At 37.4% G+C, this 12195-nt stretch overlaps 2 protein-coding genes across 3 annotated transcripts in view; one reads left to right on the top strand and one right to left on the bottom strand.

Moving 5' to 3' along the window:
* ggt1a (gamma-glutamyltransferase 1a) overlaps positions 1-12195 on the bottom strand; it is a 92512-nt gene that overhangs the window by 42469 nt on the left and 37848 nt on the right. The window lies entirely within an intron of this gene.
* The window catches only part of lrrc75ba (leucine rich repeat containing 75Ba), a 68427-nt gene that overhangs the window by 18848 nt on the left and 37384 nt on the right, over positions 1-12195 (top strand). Inside the window, exons 2-4 of one of the 2 annotated variants that reach the window (XM_067413357.1) lie at positions 5802-5930; positions 8098-8157; positions 10476-10588. In XM_067413357.1, coding sequence (XP_067269458.1) covers positions 5802-5930; positions 8098-8157; positions 10476-10588 — 302 coding nt within the window. The remainder of the gene's footprint in view (positions 1-5801; positions 5931-8097; positions 8158-10475; positions 10589-12195) is intronic. The other variant, XM_067413358.1, reaches the window with a different exon arrangement.

Below are 12195 nucleotides of genomic sequence, written 5' to 3'. Positions count from 1 at the left end.
GTCTGCAGCTCTCACTCCGTCTCAGTGAAACCCCAATCTTGCCATTCTAGAGTTATTCTTGTCTATGCATAATACATGAAAGTTATGTTCTCCACTTTTTGGGACAGCTGTCAAACACAAGTTTAGATAAAGACTAAACATGCCAATATTTTAAAAGGTGAGTAAGTTCTAAATTAATCAGGAACAATTGTGGATCCTACATCATACAACATGGACAGTATTCTCTGAAGTCAGTAAAATCACAAATCAGTATTCTCTCAAGTCAGTAAAATCACAAATCAGTATTCTCTCAAGTCAGTAAAATCACAAATCAGTATTCTCTCAAGTCAGTAAAATCACAAATCAGTATTCTCTGAAGTCAGTAAAATCACAAATCAGTATTCTCTCAAGTCAGTAAAATCACAAATCAGTATTCTCTCAAGTCAGTAAAATCACAAATCAGTATTCTCTGAAGTCAGTAAAATCACAAATCAGTATTCTCTGAAGTCAGTAAAATCACAAATCAGTATTCTCTGAAGTCAGTAAAATCACAAATCAGTATTCTCTCAAGTCAGTAAAATCACACAATATGCTGCTGATAGCTAATTTGTTTAAAAGATATTAAATTCTAACTTTGTTCTCTGTAAAGGCTTAAAACGAGATCAGCGTTGTGCATTAACTCAATTAATGTAGCAAAACTTCATTGCAAAGTCTGACTGGGTCAGGTAAATTAATGGACCGATACAATAAACAATACAAATAACAATTTCAACCCATATGATTTTGTAAGCAAAATATTTGGGGTAAATTCTTCTATTCTTTAATATATTTTTGTGTCAGTTAAATACATTTGTGCTTTTTAATTTAAACAATTATTCTTGTTAAATGAATTATTTTATTTTAACCCTTCATAAAATTAGGGCTTTTTTTGTGTCAGATAAATGCTCTAATTTCAGAATTGAAAATGACCCCCATTTTGAGAATGGCACACTTTTCTCTATCTCTCTCTCTATATATATATTGTTGTAATCAGAGTTATTCAACACCTATTTCAAATCGATTTATAAAGGGAAGGCATCGACGTCACTTTCCCGCTGTAACACGCCCCCTCAGCCGGGGCGGAAAGGAAACGAGGAAAACACGAGTAGAGCAAACGATCCTTACAACTTACCAAAGATTCAGTGATCCATGGACAATGATATGCAGCCAGGAATCGTGTTTTCCTGACATTTTTAGGAGCCTTATTTCGACATGAATGTTTATAACTGTCATTCATTTCAAATACATCATCTAAACATTTTTCGAGTGAATCCCGCATGTATATGTGGATGATGGGTCAGTGTTTTGAAGTGTGTAGTGGTGGTAATATACTTTATATTCACTAAAAGCTGTCACTCATTCAATAAACGCAATCTCACAAAGTTCCGCAGTGACGTTGGTATACAATGAATCTCTTATTTTCACAATGTCTGCACTTAGAGGATTGACGCGTGTTTAACTGAACTCAGCGCCTGGACAAACACTCGAGCGGTGAGTGGATTTCAAGTTCAACACCTGTGATTGGCCAATTCCGTTGTAGAAATCTACAAACTTGTCTGTGATTGGCTACATTACTCACCGAGGCGAAAACACGTTGGAATTGTAATCATTTGATGAACGCAAATACAGATGCACACTGGATCTTTTGCTAGCTCCTTTTCGCTGATAATATGCAATTATTACGAATTCTTACAGAGGATTACAGATAACAGACAAGCTGTTATGGATAGCTTTTCACTCTAAAAGCAGAATCAGCAGCAGGTGGCAGTGGTTTGAGTGAGAAAATGTCACGCTATTATCAAGTCTGGATACATATCTTTGGCAACAGCGATGTCCATGGGGTCCGTGGACAAGCCTCCCCCTACCTCCCCTATGGTGCGAGGCCTAGTTTTGTGTGTTTTCGTTGCATTCACGCTGTAAACCATTGCTGCCTCTCAGTCTTTTTGCCACTCAGTGGGGCGTAATCACAGTCGCACCAGCTGACGGTGACGTCACATGTATTCCCTCTATTGGCAAAATGTAAAGACTGTCAGCTGCTTGACATGAACAACTCAAACAAAAGTAATTTAAATATCTCAACACAACATTATTATTTTTTAAATGTGGTGTTCCCAAATTCAACTGAAAATGCAAGTTTTTAATGACTTCTATGGTCTCAAAATGATTCAACTCCCTGAATAGAATCCCTCACAACATCACAAATCTGCATCGCAGGTGTTGTCTCTTGCACACCTGATGCAACTATTCAAGGGATTCATTAGTTGCACCAGGTGTGCTTGAGCTAGAACGAATTTAATATCTGAACTGGATAGGTTTGTTGAGTGTCAAGGCTGCAACACACTCCGCAAGAACAGAGGAAAAAAGTTCTCACTCCCAGGGCTGCGAGACCAAAATGACGTCATTTTGTTCTCGTAGCCCTGGTTTGGGAGTTCTTGCAGCTTGTTCTCGACACATCGCCTGAGCATAACTTTTGTCTTGCGGGTGTCCGAGAAATATTGTGTGATTGGTCATAAATTTAAAGTGGCGTGGTTAATGCGGAGAAACGCAGATGATCTGCACCTGCTTTTCCTGTGAAGTAAGGAATGTACTGGCAAGAACAAACTTTGTTCTTGTTCTTGCCACCTCGAGAAAACGAACAGTTTCGTTTCAAGTCCTTTGTTTTTGCAGAGTATGTTCCAAGCTTCATGTTTGAGTGCATGTTAGAAATATGGCTAAGTCAAAAGAATGGTCCAAAAAGTTGAAAGATATCACAGCCCTTAAAGTCTAGTCAAGTCAACTTTATTTATATAGCCCTTTTACAATGACGATTGTTTCTAAGCAGCTTTGCAGTGTTAAACAGGAAAATATTGCAACAAAATTTGATTTGGCTGTACAGTTGTTCTGGAGAAAATGTCATCAGCTCATTTCAATTTATCATATAGCGACAATGTGGGCAGATCAGTAATATAGTGTATACAGTTAATTAAGTAAATCATTTTATTTGGCTATTTAGTTAGATCGAAATTAGTTTCATAAACAATGAACAAGAAACAAAAAGATAGCGAAGGCACTAAATGTTCCTAGACACTGCTGGAAGCATAGTTTGCATGTTCAAAGCTAAAGGAACAGTGGTTACACTTCCTGGATGGGACAGAAAAGGAAAGCTATCAACAGATTTCTGAGAAGGCAGGTTCAGAAAAACCCTTGAGTAACTGCAAAAGACCTGCAGCAAGACTTGGTGGCAAAAGGCCCTGATGTTTCAGCTTGCATAGTATGGTGCGTACTAAACACATGCGGTTTTCATGCCAGAACTCCAAGATACCCAGTACTGACCCAAAAGCACAAGAAAAGTTGGCTCAAAATCATATAAATAAGCCACAGAAGTTTTAGGATTCTGTTCTGTGGAGCGATGAAACAAAATTGGAACTTTCCAGCCCTATGAATCAGTGGTATGTCTGAAGGAAGGAGAATGAGGCATATGCTGAAAAGAACAATGCCTACAGTTAATCACGGTGGTGGCTCAGTGATGCTCTGGGGCTGCTATGCATCCTCTGGCACTGGAAATCTGCAGTGTGAGGAAGGCAAGATGGATTCATTTGTACACTGTAAAAATGATATGATCAATAAGTTGTGACAACATAAGTTTTTACATTGCTTAAACTCATCAAAATAAGTTAAGAAATTTGTACTTAGATTGAATTTTACAGTGTGAATCCTATGAGAAAATGTCATGCCGTCGGTGAGGACGCTATAGTGGCCATCACAGTCACCTGACGTAAACCCCATATAAAATCTGATTTGAAGAAGGAAATCCAAGAATATTACTGAACTGAGGCCATTGCTCATGAGGAAATTGCTAAGATTCCTCAGAAACGCTGCCAGAAGCTGGTGTCTGGTTATTTATCTTGTTTTCTGCAGGTCATAACAGCAAAAGAGTTTTCTAATAACTGAAGAGGCTTGCCATGAAGGAGTTGAATCAATTTCAGACTACTAAAGTCATTAAAAGTTCCTTTTTAAGTTAAATTTGAACGAAACCTCTTGAACCATTTGTTATGGTGAGCTATTTCTATGACTTGTTTGATTTGGCAATAAAAGCGATTTGCAATGGGGATTAAATAATTTTGATTACATCTGTCTGTCGTTCTGTCTGTCTATCATACTACTGTGAGGCTGTAAGATATGCTGCTGCTGCATAAATAGACATACATAAATGCTGTAGCGATATAGGCAGGTGGAGCTGGGGGAGGTGAAGCGTTTCAAAGGGAACTCTTATAGTTCGCTACAGGATTCCCTTACGCCGCATTCACATGGGGCGAAGGCGTTAATGCTTCCCATTTACTTTGAATGGGTGACATCATCCATTGCCGAACTGAATTGTGGGTTCCGTCATGGCGCTTTACTCGCGTTGCAAGTGGCAGAAGTTGAAGATTTCTCAACTTTTCAAACGCCAGCGCAGGCGTCATCCAATCAGATCGTATGTAAATATCCTACAGCAGACGCTAGCCCATTGTGTTCATTACTGCTCCGTGAAACATCCAGAACGCGATATTCTCCTCGCTGTCGGTGCCTTTTCAGAATTTAATATACTCAACAGCTTCGAGCACCCGTGCCAAAAAAGGCGCTTTTTTGTGTTGTGGTCCAAGCGGCAAGTTAATGTGATTGGCTGTTGTCACTATGACAATCGCGTCAGCACCAAGGTTCAGCCACGCCCTCCGTCAAGCGTTAACGCCTACGCCCCGTGTGAATGCGGCGTTACACTGAACTAGACTACTTAAATGTTGAGGAAGCAATCTCATTGGCTGCAGGATCAGCAGAGGCCAATCAGCTTGTGTTATGTCGTAATGATGTGATCGCTTGCAGGTTGCATAAGTAATAATTATGAGTTAAAAAGTTACAATTATAACTAAAAGTCAGATTTCTTAAATTATTTTGCAGCTGACCTTGTTGCATATGCATTTGTAGGAGTTTACCTTTCAGACACAAAATTTATAGGAGGAGAGTATTTAAAGCTACACTGTGTGATATTTTCCCCCATCTAGCGGTGAAAAGGTATATGACCATCCAGTGAATATTAGTTTCTGTTCCTCACAATTCTGATTTCGTTTTAACTCCTACGGTGGCCGATTTATTCCAAGACTAACATGGCAATCCCCCTCTTCACATTTGACACAGTGCCATCGAGTGTTAAAACGCGAAAGGTGAAGCTTGATTTACGGGTATGTCCCTCTTTGGCTAATGTACTTTCAAGATGGAGGGGCAACATGGCGACCAGCATTAGAACCCCTCACCCGTATGTATTTTCAATGGCATATTATAAACTTACGAGAATACGTTATAACTTAAATATACTTAATATAATTAAAGTAAATAATAATTAATAATAATACATAATTAATATAATTTAAGTTATATTATATTTATAATATAAATATAATATAACTTAAATATAAGTAAATATACATTAATGAGAACATGTATTTTTGAAAGAACTAAGTGTTTTTAGCTAAGAATAAACTAAAAAAGTTACACAGTGTAGCTTTAAATGAATAATGCAGGGTGATTTACTAAGGTTTGCGCTAGTCAATTTACTAGTATTTGTGCCATTGTTTAATGTATATTATACATAGTTTATTGTAGTAGTATTTTGATGTTTTCATCTTATATTCCAGGGTACCATTTTGAATAAAGACAAAAACAAACATTGTGTGCAATTCAGAGGCATACAGCACATAATGAAACTGCCAGAAAAGGCCTCTTGAGTGAGTGACTGATAATATGTGCTCTCTTTGTGTTTTCTTTTTCAGGACTTGGGATTAGAGGGCACATCTCTCAATGATATCCTCTATAAGAACGCATCCTTCCTTAACCTGGTGGACCCCATATCTCACGAGCTCCTGCTGAGTCTGGCTAGAGACATGCAGTGCCCAAAGAAGGTGAGTCATTCAGTTTCACTTGAGCATGTCATTTCTTCGCTTGCTGATTGCTACTTAGAGTAAATGAAAAGAAATGTGTTTGCGTTTAGTGTACTGATTTACTGCAGCCATCAAATGGAGCTCACAAACAATTTTGTAATCCACACATGGCTCACAAATGCAATACAAGACAAGACAGGGAATGATAACTACGGCATCTCATTTGTGTTTCTTCATGCATTCATTTAAAACCTAGTCTGCATTGCAGAAGGTTAGTTGCGTCTGTTCAAACAAATCATAAAGAACTTTCAAGCTCGAGTCTTGATTAAACCCAAAACAGATGAGATTAAACAATGTATTGTTGCCTTGTGTCTCAACCATTCCTAAAATCAATACCTTCTCTGAGTGTTGTGTGAATTTGCTGAAAGTATGATCTGATTGAAGTCCAGCAAAGCGTCAGTGTGCCTTAAGTCAGCCCCACATCCATCCAGGATCTTTGAATCAGCACCACAGGGCATTCTTTGACTGATTTCCTTTTTCTGCTGAAGTCTTGATTTGTAAGCCATACCAGCTCCAGGGCACAATAGAAACTAGCAGTCTGATGAAAACCAAAGTCTGGTCTGCTCGCTTATCTCATATTTTTGTCCATTAAAGATTGTCTATAATATTATGCAGATTTTTTTTCTTGTCCTCCTAATGATTAATATAGTTGCTGAACCTTAAGGCTGCTGCTGGGTTTAAGAGTAGATGCATTAAATTAGTTGGAGATCTTGCTGTGCTTCTGTCAGAGTCATAGGGAGGTGATTCTTAACAGAGATGTACATTCTCATCTAAAGACTCAGCAAGCTCAGTGTGGTACTCAGTATAGAGACTGTATGGAAACTGTCACTAGAGAACTGCACACTTCAACCTGACCTTCTCTGCAAGTGACAGTGACTGAATTCACATCATAATTATGAAAAAAAGTCAAAATAATGATATAAAATTCAAATTATAACATACCAAGTCATAATGAAATAAATATATAATGACACAAAAAGTCCAAATCATGACAACTAAGTTATATCTTCTAGTTATATATTCTACTTTATCGAGAATATTTGTGCATGGAGCACTGACAGAGACAGATTGACCTCCCCAAAAAGACAAAATTATGAAAAAAGAGCTATAATTTTGAGATACCAAAACACAATTATGAGATTAAGCCCCAGTTTCACAGACAGGTCTTAGATTAAGCCAGGCCTTAGTTAAATTAGGAAATTTAAGTAGCTTTTTAAACGTGCCTTAAAAAAAAAAAAAAAAAAAAAAAAAAAAACATTACTGGTGTGTGTCTTGAGACAAAACAATGGAAATTGCAATTTGCTTCCAGTTAAAACAGCTCAAACATGCATTGTAGTCTAAGACTAGACTTGAGCCTTGTCAGTGAAACCTGGGGGAAAGTTCAAGTAATGACAAAGTTGAAGTTGTGAGATACCAAGTAACAATTATGAAATGAAAAGTTAAAGCAATGACAGTCACAATATTGAGATAATGCTAAAATAATGACAACTTTATAATGACACAAATCATAATCATGGGATAAAAGTTATAATACAGTATAGCAGACTTTAAACATATATACATTTAGTATACCAAAAGTAATTGCAGGGTATTTATATTAAGTACATAAATTAAGTATTTGAAGTATACTTACACACTTTACACATATTAGATTTTATTGAGAATATTTGTATACTGCGGGGTTGTTGAATGCTTGAATCTGATTGGCTGACGAACGTTCTAAGTTGTACAATTACTTTCAGAGAAACGCAGGCTAAAGTAGGTTTAGGCAGGTCCATTACAGTTCCATATCACTACACCAAATTATTTTTATTTATTTCAAATGTCTTTACAGCCAACAACAGCAAAATAACCAAAACCCACAACGACACTGACCAAGCAAATAAATAAACAATATGATAAAAATGACAAATTATTTGCATGTTTTTTTTTCCCACTTTGTTTTTCTTTTTCTTTTTGTACATTTTATTATGTACGGAAAACACGCATACAGTAGGCTACGGACACACTTGCACAGAAACCTGTTGTCAGCACTGCTCTGACGATTTTTATCAGTAAAATAGTTTCGTCACTTAAAATCTACATGACATTTTTCAATAGCGAGGTAATAATTGCGCTGTTCTTACAGTTTCGTATTAGTAGACGCTGCTGCTGTCGGAACACTGTTGAAAGAGAAGCACAGACTGAGGTAATTCACATACGCTCTCTCTCTCTCTCTCTCTCTCTCTCTCTCTCTCTCTCTCTCTCTCTCTCTTATAATTCACTTCTTTAATTACTTTTGGAATAAGCAACAGAGGTTTGGGTTTCGATGCGTAAGTAAGCAGTCCTGCACACAAGAGCGTTTTAAGGACAACACCTGACAAATGTCTTAAAATACATCATCTGAACAATGTTTTGAGGTGTGGCAACCATCGTATGAGCGGAATATTGACTCGGCTTTACTTCGTGACCCATTTACCACCTCTGTTGTGCATTATTTTTCTATTCATTTAATGTTCCGTCGTCGATTATTCCTTACATGGAGCACAGACAGAGACTGATTAACCTCCCAAAAAAAGCCATAAAAATTACATAAAAAGTCATAATTATGACTAATCATTTTTTACATTTTGAGATGCTTAGTTGCAATTTGGAGATAAAAGTCAATAATGGCAAAAAGTTGCAATTTTGAAATGCAACATCATAATTGTGAGATGTAATGTTGAAATAATGACAAAAGAGTTTGAGACACTATGTCACAATTATGCTATTAAAAAAACAAAGTAATGGCAAAATGTTGAAATTGAGATACGAAGTCACAGTTATGAAATTAAATGTCGAAATGACAGTTATAACAAAAAAGTTTAGATTATGACAAAATTATGAAATTATAAATCACAATTATGACACTATGGAGAATATTTGTATGACACATCACAGAGACAGATTGACCTCCCAAAAAAGCAAATCTGTTTTTATTATTTTAATTAATCATATTGCTTTTTTTTCAGTCTTTTCACTGATCTGTGTTTGAGGAATTGGTCTGACTAAAATAAGATTGGTCAGATACTAAGTCACAATTATGTGATTAAAAAGTTTAAGTAAAGAAATACAAAGTCATAATTATGACATATATTGTCTGTTTTCTTGTGATAATGACTTTTTATGACCAAAGTCAAAAATATGACAAACCAAAGCATGATTTTTTTTTTCTTATGTGAAGGAAATTGCCTTCCATACAGTATACCATCACAATCTGGCATACTTTACTGGGACTTGGGGCTAAATTGTGATCGTCTGCACCACAGATGTATAACAATTATTATGCTCTCCTCCATCATATGATCATCTGCTAAACCAATGTAATAATTGTCGTAGTCATTTTTTGATTACTTCATCTCCTCACGATGCTGGCCACCTCTGGTAAAATACGCCCATATCCTCAGTTGAACGGATCATGCAATTATACCCTGGCCTGTAGTATAATGGCCTATGTCAAGATTGACTCGTTTTCAGTTTTTTGTATTTTCTGAGAAAACTGAAAAAATTACTTGGGCAATTATTTTAGGAAGGTTATGATTTTACGTTACAAAAAGGAAAAGTTAAGGGCATTGTTTCACAATGGTATTAAATGGCATTGGTTTAACATCACATCTGTTCCAGTATAAATATTTGATGACATGATTTAATTCACCTCCTACAGTCAGTGTGTTCTTACCAGGTTTGCTTCTCTAAATGTGAAACCATCACCTTGCTTATGCCAGTGGGAGGTTCAGAGACTGCCATCTAAGCAGGGTGCGAGATATTAATGGAAGGCAACAGTAAAATGTTAGTTTAGATAGTCTGGTTGTTCAGGCAGACAAACTTCAGCAAGTGTTCAGATGACTTGTATCGATGTCAATACAAACTGACTTTCTCTGAAATAAAAATCGACGAGTTTTATCATTTAATTATACAAAAAGTGTCACATTCACTGACAGCTCTCTTATACTCTTTATCGAGAATACTTGTACAGGGCAGCACAGACAGAGACAGATTGACCTGCCAAAAAAAGCTCATTTGTTTAAAGATGATTTGAATTAATCATCTTAATTCTTTTTTTTTCTGTCTTGTCTTTCACTGATCTGTATATGACGAATGAGTCTGATCTGGCCAGTACACACAGAAGTGTTTGGTGATTCAAAGCTTCAGACAGCCATCTTTGTAAAACCACAAGACAAAAAAATTACACAAAGCCAATCTGGATTATATATCAGAGGAGATTACAGAGATTACAGTCTAAGAGAAGATTATTTTTCTGATGTATTTTCATCCAAATCTAAATTTAGATCTAAAAAGTGCATCAAACTTCAGAAAAAAGGATTACGATAAGAAACTGCCCTGATCTGCTCTTTATGTAGTGAATTATTTAGTTTACTTGCAAAATATGAGAACTTGATGCTGTAGGCCCCACATTTATCTTGTCAAGTTTAATCATATTCATATTTTTTTCATTCTTATTGAGCCTTTCTATTCATGTTATTTCAGGACTCAGAGACGCTGAAGTCGACTGATAAAATCTGCAGACAGCTCATCTACCACCTGACCCCTCACTCCAAGTGGCTTAGAAAAAGTATGACCCGTCGAAAGGCCCAGGCCTGGTGAGAAACTTCCCCTGTTTTGTATGCCATCATAACATCACAATGTGCTGATATGGAGTCAATTATTTCATGCCATCCCTTAGCATTAATGCCAAAATAGATATACTATTTACTTCATATATTAAATTATATTAGTCATGAAACTGCTCCAAAACTCAAGGCTGAGGAACCAAATGCAGAAGTTTATTAAAGGGTAATCCAAAAATTTTATTTAAACAGGCAAAAGGTTAAAAATACAGGTCAAACAATGACAGATTCCAAAGCACAGGCAAACAGAGAATTCCAGGACAACAGTCATAAGAGCAAAACCAAGATGCAGGAATCCAGGATACAAGGGTTTAGAAATGCCCACCTGCCCCTTTAAGGAGCATATTCCAGACACTCCTAAAACAGACAAAGAAATCCAGGAGGGAGGTAGAATGGGGCTGGGACATAAGGCCAGGTTGATGGAATGGGAAGCAGAACTAGAGATTGGGGTGGATCTAGGGCAGAGCTGACAGGACTAAAGAGCAACTCAGCAGAGCTAGAGACCACCACAGTAGGGCAGATGGTTCTGATGACCACCATGGCGGAGTTGGCAGGGCTTTAGACCACCCAGGCATAGCTGATGACCACCACGGTGGAGCTAAAGACCCCAATGGCATAGCTGAGGATCAGCATGGCAGAGCAGGCAGGGCCGAAGACCACCACAACAGAGTGGGCGGGTCTAAAGATCTCCAAAGCAGATCTGGTAGCACTGGAACAAAAAGAATAGAGAGGCTATGGTAGGCCTCAGGGGCCCTGTCAAAACAGGCAAAGTTTCTATAACTGGGCAGTTTGCCTTTTGTGGACATCTCAGTGCAAACAGAAAGTTCAGGAACAACCTCTGTGGTCTTGTCTGGGCAGAGAGGAAATACGGGGACAACCTCCAGGGCCGTGTCAGAGCAAAAAGGAACAACATAATTGGAGGATTTGCCATGTCGAATGCCAGTTTCACTCGCCTAGAAACTGTCTTAATGACTTTATTAACAACGTTCATGACAACCGGAAACTCTGGCGTGGTGTCCATGATGGCTGGAGACTCTGCCGTGGTGGCCATGTTGTGTAGAGGCTCAGGTCTTGGGAAGATTCAGTGACAGAGTCCAAGGCACAGGCAAAAAGAGAAATCCAGTGCAACAGTAGTGTTGTTACATATGACGCTGAAGTGCATATTGAGTTCACAGTGCAATTTCTTGTGAAGCTCCATGCCAGAGTGCTTGTTTTCGGCTTATATAGGCAGGGATTGACAATGTAATGAGAAACAGCTGAGAACAATCAGGAATGAGACCAGGCAGTAAAACTTTTCTGGGAAATGTAGTTCATGTTGGAAGGACAGTGAAGAGGGGAGTGCCCTCTGGTGGATATCAAGGGCACTGCAGCTGCTGATTGTGACAATTTTATATTATATTATATTATATTATATTATATTATATTATATTATATTATATTATATTATATTATATTATATTATATTATATTATAAATTAATTGAATGAGCTGCCTCTGCACATTTAGACTGGCTAAGTCTCTCCCTGTTTTTAAATCCCATCTCAAAACATTCTCTCAAGACTTTGTGTTGTTGTATTTGT

Source organism: Pseudorasbora parva, chromosome 13, assembly GCF_024679245.1.
Source record: "Pseudorasbora parva isolate DD20220531a chromosome 13, ASM2467924v1, whole genome shotgun sequence".
Taxonomy (NCBI): Eukaryota; Metazoa; Chordata; class Actinopteri; order Cypriniformes; family Gobionidae; genus Pseudorasbora; species Pseudorasbora parva.
Note: the sequence above shows the minus strand (reverse complement) of the source record. Positions and strands in the feature narration are given on the sequence as shown.